General features: G+C 35.3%; 2 protein-coding genes across 3 annotated transcripts; one reads left to right on the top strand and one right to left on the bottom strand.

Moving 5' to 3' along the window:
- The first annotated feature begins 772 nt into the window (after positions 1-772).
- On the top strand, positions 773-6,035 carry LOC128025487 (BCL2/adenovirus E1B 19 kDa protein-interacting protein 3). Of its 2 annotated transcripts, none has more exons than XM_052611900.1 (6): positions 773-1,145; positions 2,425-2,593; positions 2,707-2,785; positions 3,435-3,541; positions 3,647-3,796; positions 5,055-6,035. In XM_052611900.1, the coding sequence occupies exons 1-6, from the start codon at positions 902-904 to the stop codon at positions 5,095-5,097; spliced, it is 792 nt and encodes a 263-aa protein (XP_052467860.1). In that variant the 5' UTR covers positions 773-901; the 3' UTR covers positions 5,098-6,035. The 2 variants fall into 2 exon arrangements, with proteins under 2 accessions (XP_052467860.1, XP_052467861.1); XM_052611901.1 differs by lacking the exon at positions 773-1,145 and adding an exon at positions 1,180-2,196.
- Positions 6,036-6,280: 245 nt separating this feature from the next.
- LOC128025486 (serine/threonine-protein phosphatase 2A 55 kDa regulatory subunit B delta isoform) lies at positions 6,281-22,514 on the bottom strand. The gene is made up of 10 exons (XM_052611899.1): positions 22,268-22,514; positions 21,959-22,033; positions 13,719-13,816; positions 13,471-13,636; positions 12,245-12,357; positions 11,292-11,469; positions 10,842-11,006; positions 9,538-9,707; positions 9,245-9,336; positions 6,281-8,512 (listed from the first exon to the last, which is right to left on the bottom strand). The coding sequence occupies exons 1-10, from the start codon at positions 22,275-22,277 to the stop codon at positions 8,233-8,235; spliced, it is 1,347 nt and encodes a 448-aa protein (XP_052467859.1). The 5' UTR covers positions 22,278-22,514; the 3' UTR covers positions 6,281-8,232.
- Positions 22,515-23,762: the final 1,248 nt, after the last annotated feature.

Below are 23,762 nucleotides of genomic sequence, written 5' to 3' on the forward strand. Positions count from 1 at the left end.
GCAAAGGGTCTGAATATTAGGATCATGTTAATAAATCTGCAAAAATGTCAACAATTCTTTGTTTTTCTGTCAATATGGGGGGCTGTGTGTAGCCTACATTAATGAGGAAAGAAAAATTAACTTAAATTATTTTAGCACATGGCTGCAATATAACAAAAAGTGAAAAATTTAAGGGGGTCTGAATACTTCCCGTACCCTCTGTGTATATATATAATCACTTAAATCTACCCCATTATGATGCTCGGTTTGAACTTCAGCAAGACGTCTTCACATCTAGATGCATCGAGTTGCCGCAATGTGATTGGCTAATTAGCAATTTGTATCACCAAGCAATTGAATAGATGTACCTAATACACACACACACACACACACACACACACACACACACACACACACACACACACACACACACACACACACACACATATATATATATATATATATATATATATACATAATTGAAACAATAAATAAATGTATTAGGTACATCTATTCAATTGCTTGGTGATACAAATTGCTAATTAGCCAATCACATTGCGGCAACTCGATGCATCTAGATGTGAAGCCCTATATTTCCATGTATATGTATATGTATATATATATATATATATATATATATATATATATATATATATATATATATATATATATATACATACATACAATAGAAAAATCGAAAAACTATGGTGAACCTTGTATTTACCGAGGGTAGAGAGGAAATCAGACAATCTGGCAACAACTCTGAGGAAGATTTAGACAATCTGGCGTCTCTTGTGCCAGTATTGTTGTCATTCTGTATGCCCTATATTTCCATCCTTAGGACAGGCGCATGTTGCGTCACCACCAGCTGTGTGGATTCGTGGAATAAAGATCCCGATCCACTTGTGTCACATGAATCCATATGCTGTTTACTTACAGGACGTGCAGAATATATACCACAGGACTGTTTTCATCGACAAACACTAGATATCGCGCGTGGAGAGACCCATGCCTTTGGATAACATTGCGTTCCTGTGTCGTATCGACTCTTGTCAATGAGGTTAAGGATTTAGACGGACTGAATCATCTTCTGCGGGTTATTTTGTTGATAAAAGAAGCTGACATGTCGATTGAAAAACAAAGCGTGTCCGAGGAAAACCTTCAGGGTATGTAGCTATTAAAACAGCTCGAGATCATGTTCTTTTATGCATGTTTCTACTCAAAACCACATTCATAATACCACAATGTAAATGGTTATTTTATTTTTTTAGGTTAAAACTACGAAATTAGATGACGATCGTACATGCCATCCATCAAATTCCGGTTTCACAAAGTTCAATTGTACAAATGTACAAGTCTAGCTAATATCTAAAGGCATAACATAAGAAGAAACCGATGTGGGCAAAAAAGCACGGTAATGACGCATGTCATCTGCAAATAACAGTGATATAAGCGACACGTTTTGCGATGTGTGAACGACTCATTCTTAAGAGACGGATCTATTGATTGATTCATTTATGAATTGAACTGAACCGTTCTCGATTCGGCAACTTGCCGACTCAGTGAACGGAGAACAGAATCTTTTGAACGTATCCGATTCAGAACTCTTTTGAACATGTCCGCTTTATTAATGCATAACCCGAGAACAGACAATGATTTGATTGGGCAGTATTTTGCCAACCAGCCAGCAGATTTATTGAAAATAATGAAAATAATATGTTTACGAATTAATTGTGGCGGTTTAATCAACACGAAATAGTTTAAGTACTGATTTACAGGGTAAATGCAAATAACCTTATTAATATAACGTAAATAAAAATGAAGAGGAAAAAAAAAATACATTGGCAAGTAAGCAGACAGGGAATGAAGCAAAGAAGCACTAAACCATTTTAACCGGTTCTTTGAAATGAATTGTCTGAAAGAACCGATTCGCAGAAAGAAGTCCGCATCACTAGGCTACTCGAGAAAGGTGGGGTCTACACACAGCCTGATTTCATTGGATGGTGAGTGAAGCAAAGAGAGAGGAAAAAAAAAAAAAAAAAATCATGAGCTATTTATAGTCTGAGCTAGGCTATGTTTATTTTCTTTTGACTTCTGGATTGAGTCTCGAGTCCTTGCGTGTTCTCTGTTTGTCTGGATGTTCTGGTCGCTGTGTCATGATCACTGATTCATGCCCAGCACAGTTTTCAGTGTCATTCGATAACATATTCACAACAGGTAAAGGCATGTGATACTTGCAATACACAAAAGTGTTTGCATACTTAAATGTATAAATAAACCAAATAACAATGCTGCTGCCATAGCAATGTCAGAATGATGCAATGTCGGCTTTTGGAAAAAATAAAAATAAAAATAACATTTAAGTAAAAAAAAAATAAATAAAAAAAAACACACCTTCATGCAACACTATAAAGACCTTAATATGTTATCTGGCTTTTGTTGCAGGTTCCTGGGTGGAGCTGCATTTTAATAATGGAGGAGGCAGCACTCCTAAAGGAGCTTCTGAGGAACAGTCTGCCAGCACCGCCCCAAGCGGAGACCTGGAGAAGATGCTGCTGGATGCTCAGCACGAGTCGGGCAGGAGCAGCTCCAGAGGAAGCCTGCCATGTGAGAGGTCAGCAGGACCACATTTTAGTCTAGTGCATGAACTGCACTGAGATGCACACAAGATGTTCATTTTTATGGGATGAGCATGTTATAAAACATCTTACATCAATTTCTCACCAGTCCTCCAAGATCTCAGACTCCTTCACACTTGCGCAGGGGCTCCGAGGTCCACAGCTCTGGAGAAAAGGACAACTCACAGGTAGACATTAGCAGCACACTTAACCTTGCCATGACTCAGTTAAATTGTACTAGTGCAGCTGTCCTACTGCTTTCATACAGACTTCCATACAACTAGATAAATTCTTGATAAAGCAAGTTTCAAGGCTTCCATGCTCAAGAAAAATTAGAAATTTAAAACTAGAGATGATAATAGAAATTTAAAATAAGTGGTTTCCTGACCTAAAAATCAATCTAATTAATAAAACAAAGTTGTGGAAAATTTTATTGGAAATATGCACTTAGGATCTAATATATTTAATAAGCTACAGAGATTGGACCCAATTTTAATTTATTGTATTAATTAAGTGTCTTTAACATCCTAGTACTAACATTTAAATTACCGTGTCCATACATGTTTTAACATTGTGCTAACATTAAAATAAGCATATAATAATCCTATAATTATACTGTTGACCCACCCTTAATTTGAATCTTATTCCACCTCTATAGCAGCAAACGTGAAAAGTGCATTTTACTCAATGTTTTTAATACATTGTAGTTAAAGATACCCAAAGTCAATTAAAAGTCATGCGTATACTTAGGTCATCTGACTCTGACAAGTTGGCCGATGAAATAAACAACATGAGTCATCTGTTAGCCATCCTAATTTTGTTGTGGTTTGGTTTAAGTCAGAAGAAGACTATTTGGAGAGAAGAAGAGAGGTGGAGATCCTGATGAAGAAAAATGCAGACTGGATCTGGGACTGGTCGAGTCGACCTGAAAACCTGGCGCCCAAGTACCTAAAAAAAACCCCTTAGAAAACAGTTTAATTCTTTAAAAAAAAACAACTTGGCATGTTGGCATCTTAACATAGTAACGAGTTCAGATGATGTGTTTGTAGGGAGTTTGTGCTGAGGCACCCGAAGCGTTCCAGCACCCTCAGCATGAGGAACACCAGTGTAATGAAGAAGGGGGGAATCTTCTCAGCAGAATTCCTCAAAGTTTTCCTGCCCTCTCTTGTCATTTCGCACATCGTTGCTGTGGGTCTCGGGTGAGTCAATGAAAACAACCTCTAAACTTTCATCTTAAACATCAGCCTATAACTTGTTTACGAATACATTTTCTAAGCTCCAAAGTTAAAACCATGAAAAATCATAATAATTGAAATGTAGAATTAAAATATAAACATTATTTAAGAAACAGTATATATAAACATCAGAGTTGCTCTTAGTGTTATTTTAGTTTTATTGATATACTGTTATGGTTTCCATAAACAGTTTTTTTTTTGTTTAATTTTCTGTTTTAATTTTAATGTTGTAGTAATTTTGTTGTATCTTTTTTTTTTTTTAATTTAGTTTTAGTTTTCAGATTTAATTCATTCAGTTTTTGTTTAACTTTTTTTTTTTTCATTTCAATTAAATATTATGGTTTCAGTTTTTGTTAACAATAATAAACCCGATTGCTTTGGAAGCTAACTGAAATAAATTTAAGTTGAAGAATGGAAATAACTAAAACGAAAATAAAAATAAAGTTACATAAAAATCTAAACCCCCCAAAAATAATGAAAATGACCAGCACATAATCACTAAAACAATCAGAAAAAGAAAAAAAATACAACTGGAAGTATAAAAATATTAATAAATAGTATAATAGTATAGTATTAATTTAAAAAAAATAATAAAAAACTAATAAAACATAAAAAATAAAACACCTAAAATAAACCTGCTACATGATCAGGTCATATTAATTTTGCCAGACAGACCAAAAAATACAATAAATAAGTAATAATTGGTAAAGAAATAGCATAAACTTGCATTAAAAAAGGAAACCAAGCCATCTCCAGGGAACAGAATATTTTTAAGAGCTGTGGGTGGTTTCTATTGACTTGGGCCACTAAACAATGACCCAAAAACATCACAGGCACTCCCTAACAACCTTTAACAAAACACATTTTCCAGAAATTCATCAATCAAAAACTGCTGTGCAAATATATCATCTTTAAATACTAGATATGGCATCTTTAACAGTAACAAATGCAGGGTTATTTTTGGAGTCAGCAGTGGATGCGGTCTGCGTGCTGGAATGCATGCTAGTGCTCCACAGGGGTTAGCATGACTTGGCAGTTTTCTGCTGATGCGAAAACAAGTCCACTGATTTAAGACCGCTTTCAAAGCAGCCGGAAAATGGAAAAACCGACCTAGAGGAGAAAGGCTGAAAGAGCTGATAGTGCATCAAATGCATCTTAATGTGTTACACAGTAAAATGACCACCAATGCTACATCTGATAATGAATCCTTTCATCTTTTTAGGGTGTACATCGGACGGCGCTTTACTACTTCTGGCACCTTTTGAGGGAGCAGGAAAAGCCAAGAAACGAGACAAATCTCATATACGCACATCCGCCATCTTAGCTGCTTTATCGTGGATCAGTGCTTGTGTAGACGCAGATAGGACGAGGTCACGTGACACACTTCCTCGCTTCCCCCTTGTGTATTCCACTGGCCTTTCCCATAGTTCCTCCCCAATAATGCCAGTCCTTTCCAGGGTCATCAGCACAGGGAAGGCCAAGCTAGACTCGATAGAATTACATGTACTGCATCCTCAGAATTTTGCATTTACTTGAACCAATACTACTGAGAATATTATGAGAGGATCATAAAACAAGAGATGGGAGAGAAATAAGAGTTGATCATGAGATCCTGGATCTCCGGAGATGTGGCACCGGACACTGCAGACTGTGAATCTGAAAGAGATTTAAATAACTCCCTCTTATCAAAACAGGGATTGTACTTATATCTTGTGGTATATCTCAACATTAGATTGTATAATATAGGACTTGTTTTACCTTGTCACCATTTCTCTGTATCTTGAAGTTGCTTCTATATTTATGAGGAGTCAGACTCCAAAAGCTGACCTTTGCGTTGGGAATCAAGCTGTTCACAGTATTACACAACTAGAATGGTTTTTGGTAAATACTGGCCAAAATATTGAGTACCATATCAACACTTTTCTGAATGTCAATTGAAATCACAAATAAATGTCCAATGTACTTTAAGCCTAACTTAAGTTTGCCTTTCCTGCTCACTTGGATTGCAAACAAATTTTCTTAGTTTATCTGAAGGGTACAGCCCAAAGATCGCCTCAAATAAAACGGTTAATGAATCAGGCAGGAGTAAAAGGGAAATTGTGTAAACTTGTGCATGTTTTGTAGTTTTAAAAAAATCGTATTAAGTGTACGTGTCAATTTCATAGTGGTTTTGTATCAACAAATAAAAGTCTGCCAAATGTAATGTGGAATCTGTCTTAATATTGCAGGAGATTTACATTTACACTATAATTTTAAACAGTAGTTAAATATACTTGCACACAATTGTGACATAATGTGCCACTGAGCCACACAGTTTTACACGTTTATCATTACATAGTCACATACATTTATAGAACTTTACTGCACAGACAAAATGCAAAATGCATTATTTCAAAGTTTGCTAAGGCCACCTGAAATCATTGGAATAAATGTCGGGCAGTGTGTCGATTCAGATAAACACAATTAAAATTTTATTTAACTTTGGTCAAAAATAATCAAACAAGTGTACACTTTCACAATGTAAGCATCCTCATCATCTAACAAGGAACAAGGTCTGCGAGTACGTATCCGACCTCTCAGTTCCCAGATTTAAAGAGCGTCACAATCAGCTAGAACAACTTTGTACTTGTCAACCGTTAAGTTACGTTTGACATCTTGACATCAGTTTTGCAGCCGCATGTCAAAATTCAGCAGCATACAAACTATGTTGTCACCAGTTTCTTTAAACCACATTCTGATGTGAGATAAATCATTTTAGATCAAATTCCACACGGCATACCATTCTTTTCTGTGCAAGGAATTGAGCACAATGAGTATCTCAACATCAGGATGTGTTCTGTTAACTTTGATTGACTGGAGGAAGCCAGTCTTGTCTCAAGAGGCACTGAACACATTGGTTTCGATTGGAGTGTTCTGTGATGGCCGTCACCGACCGTAAAATATATTGTATATTAGTGTCCAAATACTAAGCCGCACAAATCGTAGCAGCACATGAATGGACAAATGGAGTGCTAAAATAAAATAAAAAAACAATGCATGACGGCGATGGGATGTCGAGATCTAGTCCTGGAGGTTACTGGGTGAGAATTACTATAGGACAGACATACAGACAGACTTAAGGCGGTAGAATCCCTTTACGAAGTCAAAACGAAAAATGTAATCTTAAAATGAAAACTCTAACGCGAGACAGATGGCAATACTGATGCTTATCATGGCCAACGTCCTCAATCAAACAGTGCAACTGCAAATTCAAGTAGTACAATAAGGAGATTTGCTTCCCAACCAGAACATTATGAGGGAATTACATTTGGTTTGCTGTCTTTTTTTAAGACTCGTCCAACACACAAGCAATTGCTGTGTTCAAAAAAAAAAAAAAAAAAAAATCAGGCCACTTTCTTTTCGTCAAATGTCTTTTTTAAATTTTTTTGGGTCGAATTCCCCAATAATGCTGCAGATTTGGGTTCAGCAGTATGATTTCACATTCTAACCATTGGCGCTCCAGATCTACATATGCAGATTACATGTAAATATAGAACGTAAAAAAAAAAAAAAATCATACATACCTACTCAATGTAAAAACGCTTTCTCTTTGTAATGTTATGTTACTTTTATTAAGTGGTTTGACACCAGATGGTGTAATATATAGATACAGTCAGTGAGTAGATATTATTATGCATGAGAAAACAAGAAAAAAAAAAAAACGTTGTATAAAATAAAAACCGAGAGAAATGGGGAAGAAACAAACAAAACTGTGCACTGACCAAAATGGAGACCTGTTTTAAGTGCTTAAAAGGTAGAACTTGAAGGCCTGAGAGTCAGGCAAGGGGAAGGAATGTTAACAGGCATTAAATAAACGCTCATGAAGGCCTGGATTTCGAACAGTGAGTACATACGATTGACAGCGAGACGTTACCCATTCTGGTGCGTTTCCGTACTTTTGGTCGTCAAATCATAAAAACGTAAGGCTCAGACGAAAGACGAATACATGTACGACTTTAGCAAAAGTAGATCAAGCCTCTTAATGCTGATTGGTATTGGTTCCGTTACTGGAAGGTAAGTTGATATCGGCCTTCTTCCTTGATTTAGATTTTATGTTTTAGTTTGGGGTCGTCGTGAATTATTGACGCCCTCCCAAAGAGTTTTTTTATTACATTTTTTCTAATATATAAGGTCTGTCTCTCAGCTTCCTCGTGTGAAAAACAAGTGCTTCACTTCTTTGTTGGGTCAACAACAGGGCCATATTTCTCTTACAGATTTAACGACTAGGCTTATCATTGCAAAGTATGAGAATTCTTGAGCATCCTCCGACCTGCGCAGGGGGGAAATGGGGAGGAGGGGATGTTTCTTTTTCTTTATTTTTGTTTCTTCTTGGTTTTTAGATCACTCTCTCTCTCTCTTTTTTAATTAATTTTGTCCTGGAATATATACAGGTTGTTGGTGGCGGCCACAGCTATCACGTTCTCTTTCGGGTGCCAGGCGGTGTGTAGGATCTTCTTGTTGAAGTCCAGGCTGTCCACGCTGATTTCGTCTTTCTTCCGTTTGCCGCCTGTGCAGACCTTGCGTGGTTTGAGCATGGCACGGGGTTTACTGTTCTCCCTCGACGCCTCCAGTGTGATGTCCCTGCGCGTGTTCCTGTCAAACATCCTAAAGAAGTTGTTGTAGGAACCCGTCATAATGGCACTGAGGAGGGCGCAAGTGCAGGGACCGATGAGAGAAGAAAAAAAAAAAAAAAAAAGATTAGTTAAGAGATTGTTGCACATTACAAAGTTTCACCAGGCTTTAGATTTTTTTTTCTGCACTACTGTTTTCAATTAAGTTCAAGTTTGTTTAAACTATTTTGATTCAGTTAAAAAAACTGTTTCTTTCAAGCAAATCACTAATTTTCAAGTACCGCTTCCTTCCACTAATTTACAAATCCTTTTATCATACAGAAATAGATTATTATTAAAGTTAACTAATACAATTAATCGCTTTTAAAGCTTATAAAAGATTTTAATTAAAATATTGAGAAAATCGCCTTTAAATTTGTCCACATGAAGTTCTTAGCAATGCATATTACTAATCAAAAATAAAGTTTTGATATATTTACAGTAGGACATTTACAAAATATCTTCATGGAACATGATCTTTACTTAATATTCTAATGATTTTTGGCATAAAATAAAAAAAATAATTGTGACCCATACAATGTATTTTGGCTATTGCTAAAAATATACCTAAGCTAAGGTTTTGTGCTCCAGTATCACATATATTATTAATTGCATATATTATTCTGCCAGAACGTTTATCTTCCCAGCACATGTAAATCACTGAAAATATTTTCTTCCTGCAGTCACATTATTGGGAAGAATCAACAGCTTTAAAATGTGGGACCGTGGGAATTGGCCGCCCTAATTAAATACGGTTTCGCACCTGTCTGAACCGTTCCAACAGCACTCAAACTTGTCGAAAATGCAGTCATTCTCGTAGAGCGAGCACAACTTGCTTCGTAGGTACTCATGCACCTGAAACAGAGAAGCACACGTGAATCAAAGACCTACATATCACTTGCAAAATAACACATTTAAGAGGGTGTGAAACTTTGGGAAGGTGCAGACAGTATTTGTAGAATTTATTAATTGTAGACATGAAGCACCACGTTCTGAAAACATGACGGTACAAGCTCTGGAATGTCAGCTGTTGCAATACGATGATCTCTTCCGTACCTGGTAGGTCTCTACGGGCCGGTTCTCCATATTCAGGTCCCAAACCTTAACGGAGAGGTAATCGCGGGTCATCATGTATCGACCGCTGTGGCTGAACTTGACGTCAGATATGGAGGAAATGATTTCTGAGAAGAACGACCGGCTGCTGGGATCTTCTGGCTCCTCAAAAACTTTAGAGGAACAAAAACCACAGTATTTCTGATGATATTTCAGACTCACAGCAGAAACATTAAAGACTGTTTGAGTAGAAAACATAAAATCCTGCACATGAGCACTACTGTTCAAAAGTTTGGTGTCGTTTAAGAGTTGTTGTTTTGTGAAAGAAATTAATACTTTGAATCAGCAAAGATGCATTAAAAGTTTTTAAAAGGTGACAGAAAAGACAATGTTACAAAATGCTGTTATTTGAATGCTTCGTCCAAAGAATCCTTGGTGTGTGTGTGTGTGTGTGTGTGTGTGTGTATGTATGTGTGTATTTATGTATGTATGTATGTATATAAGTTTCCACAAATATAATAAGCAGCTGTTTTCAATATTGGTAAGAAATATTTCTTGCGCAAAATCAGTATATTAGAACAATTTCTGAAGGATCATGTGACACTGAAGACTGAAATTTACGTTTTACATCAGAGGAGATAGTTCTTTTATATTATATTTCACAATAATATTGTTCTTTAACAGTCTCTGTAAGCATATCAAAACAATCTATTAAAAACAAAAACAATCTGACCGAAAGCTTTTGAACAGTAGTACATGTTTATCTCCCACAATGCACTTGACTTGACCTCTTTCTATCTCTAGTGTGGAGCAGAGCTGAACCCTATCAACAAGAGCACACATCCTTTTCGTTAAGAATAGTTGGGAATGTAATACTCGCTAAAATAACTTCAAAATAAAAGCTTGGATTGTGCACTTGAATTTGATGCACTTACTTGGCATCTGTTTTGTAACTAGTGGATTTGATGGGAAGTAAATAGCGAGCGTTTGCTGTTTTGCTTTGTTGGTCTGGAGGGAGGTCCAAGTTGAGAACAGAGCGCTCGATTAATTACATAACCCAGTGATTACGTAACACAAGGCCATACTGACATTAAACAGTGGACGGCAAAAACAGACAAAATTAGAACTTTCCACTGCCTTTTAGTGAGAGAGTCTGATCGTGTTTTAGGAGAAAATGATACAGAGTCAGGTAACATTCCCATGTCTGATGGAAAATAAAGGGACACAAGAATATAGAAGGAAAAAAAGTGGAAAAAACAGACAACTGGAGAGAAAAAAATAATCCTGGACTGACTTAAAATACTCACATTTGCTATGTCTATCGCAGAGCGCGGCGGCCCTCATGTCACACAAGCGGATGGTTCCTTTACTACTGCTGTACACAAAGACATTACACTGGTGTGGGTGACACTCGGCCGCCGTTATCACCTCCGTCAGCTCCTCCATATTGGCTGGTTTTATATCTACAATGTCTGAGGGGGGGAAACGGTAAAGGAAACCAACAGAAATAACTTCAAACACAATTGAAAGTTTTAGAAAATGTGTCAGATGCAGGCCTTGGCCATTCAGCTTCTGAAGAAACAGTTGGTCAAAAAAGATGATTTATAAAATATCATGTAAACTATTACTACTTAAACTATTAAAATATGTACATATCCACACACACTCACAGCAAAACAAATTGAGATCTAGATGGGACGATACATTTCAATAAAATGAGGGCAAAACACGAACGTCACTGACTGTGTAAAGGATACTAAAACTTCTATCTGTGATTTCTAAATGCCAGAGGTTTATTCTGAGGTCGTCTGCAGAAAGGTATGTTTCATAATCACTATTTACAGAAATGGAATTGATGTGATATGTATGTGCGTTTGCAAATATTCTGCGCGGGCTTGCTTCCACCATCAAATCCATCGGCATCAGCACAGGGACCTGCGAAACAACCAGAGTTACTTAATGAAATGTTAAACCAGGACAAATTATACATATATATACACATATATATATACATACATATACATATATATACATACACATATACATATATATACATATATATACATACACATATATATACATATATATATACATACACATATATATACATATATATATACATACACATATATATACATATATATATACATACACATATATATACATATATATATACATACACATATATATATATATATATATATATATACATACACACATATATATATATATATATATATATATATATATATATATATATATATATATATATATATATATATATATATATATATATATAAAATAATATATTTTTTCACTTTTTAACCTTTAACTTTTAACCCAACATCTATAGCTAAAGATTAGTAAAGGATCCATGGCACCATCACTGAACAATGCTATGAGTTGACATTAACCAATATACATGATATAGCAACCAATATAAAAACTATATAAGGTTGCAATTAAATGTATTTCTTGTACTCAGTTTTTCCAAAATATGTCCAGGCCTTGACTTAACAGTTCTGCCCCACTGACAACTTGGTGTATACTGTACATTTGTCACATGGCATGTACTCAACAGACAGCAAGTTCTGGAAACATCCAACTTTAAATCTTGATTAACTACAAACCAGTGCTTCACTGCACAGCTAACCTTCATTGGCTGCACTCTCAACTCCAAATGTCATCGGAAGGGAAGCGGCAGACTTACCCGTAGTGTTGTGATCCGAAACTGATCTCGCAGTCTTCCGTCTTCATCTTTAAGGTTGTATCCTTCTGCTCGTTTGTCCCTTTCGCTGATCTTCCATAGTTTGATGGTTTTGTCTTTTTAATAAGAGAAAACAAAAATAATGTCAGTAACAGAAATTGCACATCCAGCGCTCCTTTCTAAAACCTAGTGACCTGGGAAGCTCAAATTATTTTATAAACACTACCATTCACAAAGGTTTGTTTTGCATTTGTTGGATATACAAAATTAATATTTGATGAATATTTCTAAAAACAGAAATATTGTAAAATTATTACAATTTAAAATTCTCGTTTTCAATCTGAATATATTTTAAAATTTAATTTATTCCTGCGATGCAAAGCTGAAGTTTCAGTAGTGGTCGACCGATATTGATTTTTTGACAGCCGAAATGTTGGAAAACAGGGGGCCGATAGACGATATAATTATATATTTTTTAATTTGAATTAATATTTAAGAAATCTGAAATCATTTGACAATGGATAAAAAAAAAAAAAAAAAAATTGTAAAATAAACACTTATAATTTTGATTACAGTATTTTTCACAAATAAATAAATATTTAATAAAAATATAATTAGAAAAGAAAAAAACTGTAATCAACAGGGCATTCAGTATTTTGGCAAGAAAGTATTATAATGTTTGCCTTTCTATAACTAATAACAAAGCAATCGTTATAATACTTTTTGTATGCATTTATTCATTTGTTTAACCATTCTATCGGATTACTAGACAGACTTATATTCGTATAAGAAAGAACTGTTAACGACAGTAAACAAGAGAGAGTGTGAGCACTGTGAAAAACTTATCGGCAGATGCCGATATTTGAAAAATGCCAAATATCGGTCGATATATCGGTCAACCACAAATTATCAGCATCATTACTTCAGTGTCACGTGATCCTTCAGAAATCATGAAAAATCCAGATTCGCTGCTCAAGAAACATTTCTTCTTATTAATATCGAATGTAAATATTTTTGAGTAAACTTTTTTTTCAGGATTTTTGATGAACATGTTAATTTTTTCTTTATGAAATCAAAATCTTTTATAACAATACACTCTGTCACTTTGATCAATTCAATGCACCACTGCTTTAAAAAACAAAACAAAAAAAAAACACGGTGGAGATTGCGAATGGTGGTGTACAACAAAACACAAAAACTGTAGAAAAATCTTAATTTGGTCTTCATACCGTTTGCAGACAGGAGAAAGTGTGCAGCGTTCTGTTGCGGGAGCCATCTGATTTTATTGATCTTCTCCTCGATTTCTAAACTTTTCAAGTAATCAAACTCAGGCTCGTGACTCTGAAAGGTGCTGTACACGTTGTATTCCCCTCTTGAGAGCAGGCGGTTTTTACTCTATGGAGTCAAAACAATGAACAAGTTAACACACCAACTGAATCATGCAATAAATGCAATAAAAATCTTTAGGTTGCATCACCTCCTGTTCTCGCTGAAATATGACGACTCTTCCCCCTTTGTCTCCTGTGGCTAATAACTCCCCCGAATAGTTAAATTCAACAGTTGAGATAATGTCCGCTGCGTATCCAAAAAGAAGGAAAGATAAGACAATTATTTACTTCATGCATTAAACATGCACAGCTTTAAGAAAGCAGCAAGCTTTGTTTTTGATCTTATTGTGCAAGACTGAATCATTGCTTAACATGCCACAGACAAATAATGTTTCTCTTCATTCAAATATCATGATGATGTTTAAATGTTTTAAACTCAATCTGGAGTAAAAACAAATCTATATTCCAAACCTATTTCATATGTTCAATATGCACATCTTAAAGAAAGTAGAAAGCTTTGACACCAAAATTGACTATGCAACACTGACCACTGCATGTTTACGCCAACATATTTCATCAAATATGCATTATACAAGTCTAGGATAGATGTTTTTAAACTGAGTTAAAAACAGATCTATGCTCAGTGTGGATCATTTCCTCTCTCCACCCCTGCTGCTTCACCTTTCTGATCCCTCTCGCTCGGAGGGAAGGACACAGGGACAAACAGAGGCATGATTCAGTGTTCCCGAAACAGAACAATTAGCTCAGCGCAGGCAGACACACGCATTCAGCCGACGGTTCACAGTACGAGAAATAATCAAACACCTATTGTACATATACAGAACTGAAACAAAACTGCCATTTGATTTCTTCACTGTGGATTTGATGAGGAGACTCCGCATCGACTGAGAGCCACTGATGAGTGATCGGAGCTAACCTAATGTGATTAATCGGTAGGGTCTGGTTTGGGCTTCAGGTTGTTTAAAAGACAAGCATGATTGAAAAAAATTGAGATGATGATATGACGAACAGCAAAAAGATTGACGTTCTGTTTTCAGTTTATACAGAAAGAGCCCGGTTCACAGAAAGTTCACTGATGAGTAACATCAAAGCCAATGTGAGAATATCATTTACTCACCCGGGTGACTTTTTTATGTGGATTATTATTATTTTAAGAGCGTCTGAGGTGCTCGGCTAGGGATCTGCGACCACAAAATAAATGTAACCCATCAAGTCTTCAGTCTGGAGAATGTACTCTTTATTCCAATTTCAAGCGGACTTTTAGATTTTGGTCAAATTACTTAAATATATAAGAAATGTGACCCTGGAGCACAAAACCAGTCTTAAGTTGCTGGGGGATTTAAGTAATAGCCAAAAAAACACTGCATGGGTCAAAATTATAGATTTTTCTTTTATGCCAAAAATCATTAGGATATTAAGTAAAGATCATGTTCCATGAAGATATTTAGTAAATTTCCTACCGTAAATATATAAAAACGTAAATTTTTAATAGTAATATGCAAATATTTGCACCCTCAGATGCCAGATTTAAAATAGTTGTATCTCGGCCAAATTTTGTCCGATCATAACAAACCACACATAAATGGAAAGCTTATTTATTCAGCTTTCAGGTGACATATACACCTCAAAAAATTACACTTAAGACTGGTTTTGTGGTTCCGGGTCACAAATAAACCATTTATACATTCACAAACAAAATGTGTACATACTATTTTAGTCTAAAACGACACAAATAGTTAAAGTGGCTATAGTTCACATTTAAGAGGCTTAACTGTTCTAGGCACCAAATTTTTCTTAATTGCTCCTTTTGTAAAAACAAATCGGAAGGGCCCATAACACAACATAAAGGTGAGCAAATGATTATATTCATTTATGCAAATAGACTGCCAGAATCCTGAAGATCAAAAAAGAAAAAAGGTATCAGTTAGGATATAAAACCAACAGAAATCCTGGGTCGAAAGGAATCAGCTAATGAGCAACAAACAAGCGGCGGCCTCGACCTCTGTCCATGTGTGTGTTCTGGACCGTCTGTGTCTGATTAATCAATCTCTCATCACACCAGGGACAGCGAGTAATCGGATGAGTCACAAACATCAGCGGGTGAACCTCACAAACACTGCAACAACATGCCCGGTCTTATTTCACTCGAACATCAACATTAAAGATACAAAGGATGATGATGCATGAAGAAAATGAAGGCTATTTTGATAACCATTCCAATTCTTTGCATTGTAATATATCCAAGCACATTAAATTCCCGTTAAAATGACAGTCAAGCTGACGCCATTAAATGAGAGGTGCACAAAACAAATTACATCAACACTTATTTTAGACCGTATTTAATCAATTCAATATTTAAAAAAAATACTTACTACATAATTCTAATAAAAGTATTTTGTTTTTATTTAATATAGTAATTATAAACAATTCAATGAAAGCAATTAAGATGCACACAATAAATTTAAGCAAAACGCATTTTACACAATATTTAATCAATTAAACATCTGAAATGAATATGAATTATTTACACTATATTAGCATATTAAATACTACTACTAATAATACATTTGTTGTTATTAATATAATGTATTATTATTAACAAGTTAATACAAGTTTAATAGTGTGCAAAAATATAAACATTTCACATGATTTCTTTGAGAAAATTAAATAGTAATAATAATAATAACAAATATTGATAACTAATAATAATAAAAATAACAATAATAATAACAATAAATATTAATTAAAAAAACACATTTTAATCTAAAACAATTTTAAATCCAAATTTAAATCCCTAAAAAAAAAAGGAAAAAAAAAAAAAAAAGAAAATAGGAGCCGGTTATAAAAGTTGAATAAGAGTTTAATTGTCAATGTTAAAATGCATAATGAAACTTAATGGTCCTAAAAATTGTCAATTTGATTTTTTACAAAATATAGAAATTTAAAATTATTATTATTATTATTATTTTTAGGTGTGATGTGACCTAGATATGTTTTTGTGAGATTCATTTAAGCACCGAGAGCCGCGGTCATTATCAATCCTGATCTTTCATCCTGTGCTGTGCATACATGAAGATGATGTAAGTACAGCTAGAGAGGAAACACCACTCTTCTGTATCACAAAACAAACCGAAACAGCCGCAGCAGCAGCGGGGGAAGCGGAGGCAGGTACATGATGGACAGTGACCACTTCGTAAATAATCCATCCGAGCAAACATTAACGATTAACATCCACATCAGACATCAGCCTTAACCTACAGCACATTACACCAGCGCCTCCCAAAACCAGATCAAATGAGAGCATTGTACAGTAACCCAAACAACACGTTACATCACAGAGGAGTCCGACAGTGCTAGAAAAGCAGACCAAGCCAGACCTCGCAAAGCTCAAGAACAAGCGGAGCACCCGGCGTGAGAGACAGACGGAGATAAAGAAACACATACCCATCTTGAAAGGTAGAAAGAGGCCATTATAGCACAGTTCCAGGCTGTGGCTGTCAGCAGCGCACATAAGACAGCAAAGGAAGATTTAAGAGCCTTGGAGTAGCTGCGGTACGGACGGCACTGGCTCGCCTGCAGGGAGGGTGAGCGAGGGGTGCAGCGCGGCCATGTTGGACAGATAAGATCGGGAGGGAATCCCTCCACACACGCACACTTGACACAGAACCTTCACTTGAGATCCCGAATGAATTATGGCCTCATAAACATCAACATAAAACTTCAAGTTTGCAGTGCGGTCCTTCCCACAGACAACTGACTCACTTCCTGTTTGAACATCTTTCAGGGGTAGAGAAAAAGCACACAAGCAACTACAACAATATATTCACCAAGATTTAAAAAGAAATTCCACTTCACATAATATCTGTGACATTTCTGCACAAATGTGTATTTGTATGTGTAATGCAACTAATTACTAATTATAACTAATTTAATTAAATCATTTTAGACAAAAGAAATTCATAATATTTGCACTATGGTTTGATAATTTATATTTTATACCCTGGCATTTTACACAAATGTGTAAAGGAAAATATTTCTATTACAAAATCTTTGTAGCTTAATATCTCTCTCTCACACACACACTTAATATTGTAAAATATTATTCCCATTTAAAATAATGGTTTTCAATTTTAATGTACTTTAAAATATAACTGATTTCTGTGATGCAAAGCTGATTTATCATCAGTCATTACTCCAGTCTTTAGTGTCACATGATCCTTCAGAAATCATTCTAATAATCTGATTTAATATCAACATTGGAAACAGCTGTGCTGCTTTTGGAGCTGTAAAAATAGCAGTTTTTGTTTGGGGGTCGTTGAGCAAGTAAAAAAAAAAAAAAGCATGTTACAAGACAATGAAAGTGTTTTTTGACCTTGCATGCATGTCAACCTGTAGTCGGGGACTCCCAAAATCAAAATATGAACCTTTCATAACACATAATAGGGGCACTTTAATGAGGCAATAAGAACAGCTTATGCTCAGGTTCCTGCTCTTAAACTAAAAAAAACAGCTAAAATTTTAAACCGGAAGTCTTTTCCCTTAGGAATTACTTACATGTCCAGGAGCCAGAGACTTTCTGTTCATTATGCTGAGCAGGGTTCAAATAACGAAAACTGAAAACGAATGAAATTTTGACATGGACAGAACCAGAAACTAAAATAAATTTTAGAGTACCAAACAGAATCGAAAATATGAAATGGCAATTAACCAGTTAATGATGTTATTTTATCGTTCCATTTAATATTTAAAGTTTGCTGTCAACCAATCACGAATTCCAGTAGTATGTTTTTGAAATGTGTCGCTTATGATGCGTGTAAAATGGCCGCTCAGCTGTGAACTCATCATAGGTAAGTCGCATTGGTAATGCACCGTTAGAGTTTAACCGAGGATAGTGTAAGATGGATTCAACAGATCACATGCACCTACAGCGCTTCTGTGAGAGAACAGAAAACTATAGGCTTACACAAAAAGGAACATATAGGCATATACACAAAATATAGGCTATTTTACTTAAATCATTGACAGATTAACAGAATGAAAGAATAAAATGTGCCAAATTATGGTTCATTGTGAAGTGTTCCAAAGTTCTCAGAAAGGAAAACGAGACGGCAAAGAGTAATTGTAAATATTTTGCAAAAGATTCAGTTTTATTTATTTTGCAAAACCTTTTTGAATCATGTCTTCTTCCATCTGTATAACCTACCAGTGTTGGTATAACCATAACGCCAATGCCTCAGCCTGTTCATTATCAATATTAAATTAAAAGAGACAAATAAAAAGTTACACTGCTACGTTGTTCAAACTGTTGCATTCAGCGTGACGAGTGTCTCACTGTGCAGATAGATATAGCCAATTTAAAATAGGGATGTCCCGATCAGATCCAAGACATCGGTATCGTTCAGATACTGGACCAGAACGCTAGATCGGAGGGGAGAAAAAAATATGATCCAATACCTATGTCCGATACTTATCCAACACAAACCATGGGAAAATCTATCTTAAACCATCACCTAAATGCTTGAATATTAGCATTTCACAAATGCGCAGCCTGTCATGTGAAAACAGTAGTAGCCAATTATAGTCGTACGAGAGTTAGCTAACTTACAGAATAGTCATATCAGCGTTGTGGAAGTATTTTGACCTTAAAGAGGAAAAAAGTCCAACAGTTTCTCAAAAAAAAAAAAAAAAAATTCCTTTAGTTTTGTATGTTATTAATGTATACGCAAATAACGATGTAAACATAATGATAAAAAATGCATTTTACGGTGAAGACAGTAGACAGACGAAGCACATGTGACGCATCATTCCTGCATCTGAATGCGTGCTCGCTCTCATCTCAGGTTTGCGTCTTCTGCAAATGATCATTACTGATGGACAACTTTGCCCCGGAAAAGACAACAGTAGTCCGGCGCCGAGATAAGAAAAAGAAAAAAGCCCAAGATGAGACCCGTGCATCACTTTTAGGTACTTTTATAATTCTGTTTGGATTATGATAACGTTAAGTTAATAACGTGTTTTAATGTCAAATCTGCCTTAATATCCTCTTAGAGTTTCAATGTTCCGTTAAATTAATTCAATTCAAACATCCATTTAATCTTACAATTTTTGGCCACCTTTTGGCGATAGAAATGCTAGCCTCTAATTTCTTCAACAAAGACATGTGGACATCACAGTCCTTACAAAAACGAATCCTTGTTTTTATTTAAAATTTTCTTGTGTGTCATTTATGAATGCCCAATACCATAAACTTATCAACTACATTATAAAACATTAATAAAGTGCAAATTCTGAGTTAATTGAGGCAAAAGTCATAGTTATTGGTTAGTTAATAGTGAGAATTTGACCTTAAAATAAAGTGTGACCGAAAATGCTATACATTATTATTATTATTATTATTTTCATGTCTATTATAGGCAACTATGTTTTTTTTTTTAAATAACATTATTAACCAGGATTCCTTCTACCCAAAGCAGTTTTGGAAAACTAATAATACAGAGGAACGCAGGAACAGAAACATTAAAATTTTGATTCTGCTCGGAGTGAACCGATTGATTTTTTTTTTTTTTCGTTTATAAGCCCAGGTGCTGAGTGTGAGAAAGTCAGAGCACATGTAATTCTATGTTTGCATCCTGCAAGCACACAGTCTGAAGGTCCGCTAAAAATACACACAGTTTAGACAATATTGTTTTGAATCCAAATTTCCATGCATCCTTATCACCACAACTCTAAAAATTCCCATTTCCATAGAATTCGACAGACAGAAAGAAACAATCATCACTCTGAGAAATCCCACCTCACAGTCTGGTCTCGAAATAACCTTCTCTTCCACATTAGGGCCACTCGGCTCAGATGAAATTACACCAGTCAACATGTGTCCGTTTCCTAGAAATCCGTTTTATTTTTCACAGAAGGTTAAAGCGGAGAGCGGGAAGACGCATAAACATCAACAACCAACTGCCACCATTGAACACCAAACAACACTCAACTAAATTACTAAACTTTTATTTCAACATTAAACATCCTTAAGAATGCCTCTGAACTGAATCATTTTTTTTTTTGTCTCATGTAACATAAGACACAAAACCATGGTATTTTTAGCAAAATAATGCAAAAACTAAATAAGAGGCATATAAGAACGGACGATTTCAACAATCCAGTAAACCCCAATTAGCTCTCTAAGACTCACAAGCACATCTGTATTCCCAAACCTCGCTGTAAAGCCTCAATCACTGATCTCTGGATGGAGCCGAGTGCACCATAAGACACTGCACATGGATAATGTGAGCTGGTCGGACCAGTTGGACGTGCTTTCCGCCGTTTCAAAGACAGGATGTGCTTCCCTACAGGAGCCCCAGAAAATGGCAAAAATGTTCACTGACGCACCCAGCAGAAGATCAATCCGCAGTGTGCCATGCCCTTTTAATACATGTTTTTGGATTTATTACTACTACATTGACTGCCCGTTTGCCAACAACTGCCTTCATGGGATTAAAAACTCATAAAATATTATGATGCTGTGTTCTTTCCCACGCTGCTATATTTCCTACTGAAACAGACATTGTTTTATAAAATAAATCTAGCCTACATACAGTCAAACAATTGACTGAACTGGTCACATTTTGAGATGTAAGACTATTTTGCAGCAACTGCATACCAACACCCTAACAACCTCCCTGGGTACCCTAGCAACCACCTAGAGTACCGTAGCAACCACATAACAATACCCTAGCAACGGCTAAGAATACCAATCTTCTTAACATTTAGTGGAGAGAAAGCATCCAAAATACACATTTGTGTGTTGATACAATTTTACGTCTGAGCTTTTATATTTCAATTACAAAGCATATATTTAAAAGTTGACGTCCAATTCTGCAGAACTTACTCCATACTTTACAGGTTTATTTCCATTTATATTCCAAAGATTTTTAGGGTGAGTGTGTTATTCTTTCATGTGAGCTTTTGATTGCTTCAGTCAACAATATTTTTGCCTTTGCAAAAATCTGGATATTATAAAAATGTCTATAAAATGGATAACAAAATAATCAAATCATTTAGCGGGTGTTCTTACCCAAGCAACTTAGAAATAAAGAACATCAAAAGCATTCTGTTAAATGAGCCAACAATATTTACAGCACTGCATTGCAAAGTCTCAAGAATAAGAGGTTGTATATTGACTTGCCTCCATAGAATTTATTTTAAGACTAATTACAATATTTAGGATGAGCATGTACATTTTCATGGATCTTCAACACTCTTTTCCTATCATACCTTTTGATGCATGCTTCACTATACAGAACTCCTCCGATGTGTTTATCACTCATGCATACTCACCCAGGGGAGTTTAAAACTAATGCAACGCGATATTTACCTTCTGCAACATCTTCATCTATGGCTCCTTTGACCTGGGAGAAGCACCACTGGAAATCATTGCCTCCACCAACCCCTGCAACAACAACAATAACACAACTGCATTGAAATGCATGCTCAGATCAGCCTCAAAAAAGCATTTAATCACGCAGAACTCTGAGCCCCGCCAGCACGAGCACGCATACTGAGATAAAGCAGTTGATGTGGGTTTGATTAGTTTGAGTTAAGGGGGCTGGTTTGATGTTTAGGCCTCACTGCTGCCGCTCGCGCCCCCGCCTACTAACACAAATCCCCCGCGCGGCGCGTTTACCTGCCATCATCGCCTGTGCCTGTGCCTGGAGCCTTCAATGCGGTTTATCCTCGAGCTCAGCCGGGCGGTCGGTGTGAACGAGCGCGGATTGAGAGCGAGCGGAGGCGCGCGGGATCTGCCCGTGATTTGGTTTCGCTTCAAGATGGCGCACGCCGCCCGTCGACATGACTCGGTGACGTCATTTAACCGAGCGCGTCGTGCGCCCGCTGCGTCCTCGCTGCGCTGAGGTTTGCGCAGACGCTGTGGAAGTTACGAAAAAAACCAAACGTCTTTGTTTGTTTATGGTTTGGATGAATGAATGATTGACAGGTGAAATGTTATCCAGCTAGCTGTGTTTATCTTAAGTATCTTTGAGGGTTTCTTGTGAGAATGTTTTAGTATTTCTCATTTCTAGCAGCAGTTTGGTAAAATGATGCAAAAACGATGTTAAATATTATGTAATTGCTTTCTTAGCATTCATAACATGCTAAATTTGACAGGACAAAGTAGTTAGACATTGTATTGAGAATTTAAAATCTATTTCTGCTGCCGGCATTTCCTCCAAAACATTAAACTGAATTTGGAAATGTGCTGAAAGTAACATTTGTTCATGAAGATTAGGAGAGAAAACGGAAATGCATATCATTAGACAATATTTATAAACTAGGCCTCTCTCTCTCTCTCTCTCTCGTAATTATACATATAATTACATTTAATTGAAAAAAAAATATATATATATTATTTTTAATATTATTAATTATTTTATATATTTAATAAAAAAATGTATTATTTTTACTACAATGTGAATGTAGCAATGTGAATTTATGTGTGTGTGTGTGTGTGTGTGTATATATATATATATATATAATGTGAATGTAGCCTACTTTATGTGTGTGTGTGTGTGTGTGTGTGTGTGTGTGTGTGTGTGTGTGTGTGTGTATATATATATATATATATATATACAGATATATATATATATATATATATATATATATATATATATATATATATATATACATATATACATATATACATACATACATACATACATACATACATATATATATATATATATATATATATATATATATATATTTATATATATTTATATATATATATATATATATATATATATATATATATATATATATATATATATATATATATATATATATAGCTATAAAGTAGACTACATAAACATTTTTTTTTTTAAATTAAAATAATAATATTGTAAATGAAGGGATGGTCCTTTGTTTTCCTAAGAATGAAAAAAAAAACATACTATGGAAGTAAGTGGGGACCACCAACTGTTTGGCTAACAACCTTCTTTAAAATATGTTATTTTATGTTCAACAAAAGAAATAATATAGGTTTGGAAAACACACACACACACAAACACGTATGTTTTTGTGTTTCCAAATATTTATATTATATTTAAGTATGTATGCTGAATGCTATGTGTGTGTGTGTGTGTAATAAGTACATTACCTATGTTGTGTTTTATATTGTAATATTG

Source organism: Carassius gibelio, chromosome A12 (assembly GCF_023724105.1).
Source record: "Carassius gibelio isolate Cgi1373 ecotype wild population from Czech Republic chromosome A12, carGib1.2-hapl.c, whole genome shotgun sequence".
Classification (NCBI taxonomy): domain Eukaryota; kingdom Metazoa; phylum Chordata; class Actinopteri; order Cypriniformes; family Cyprinidae; genus Carassius; species Carassius gibelio.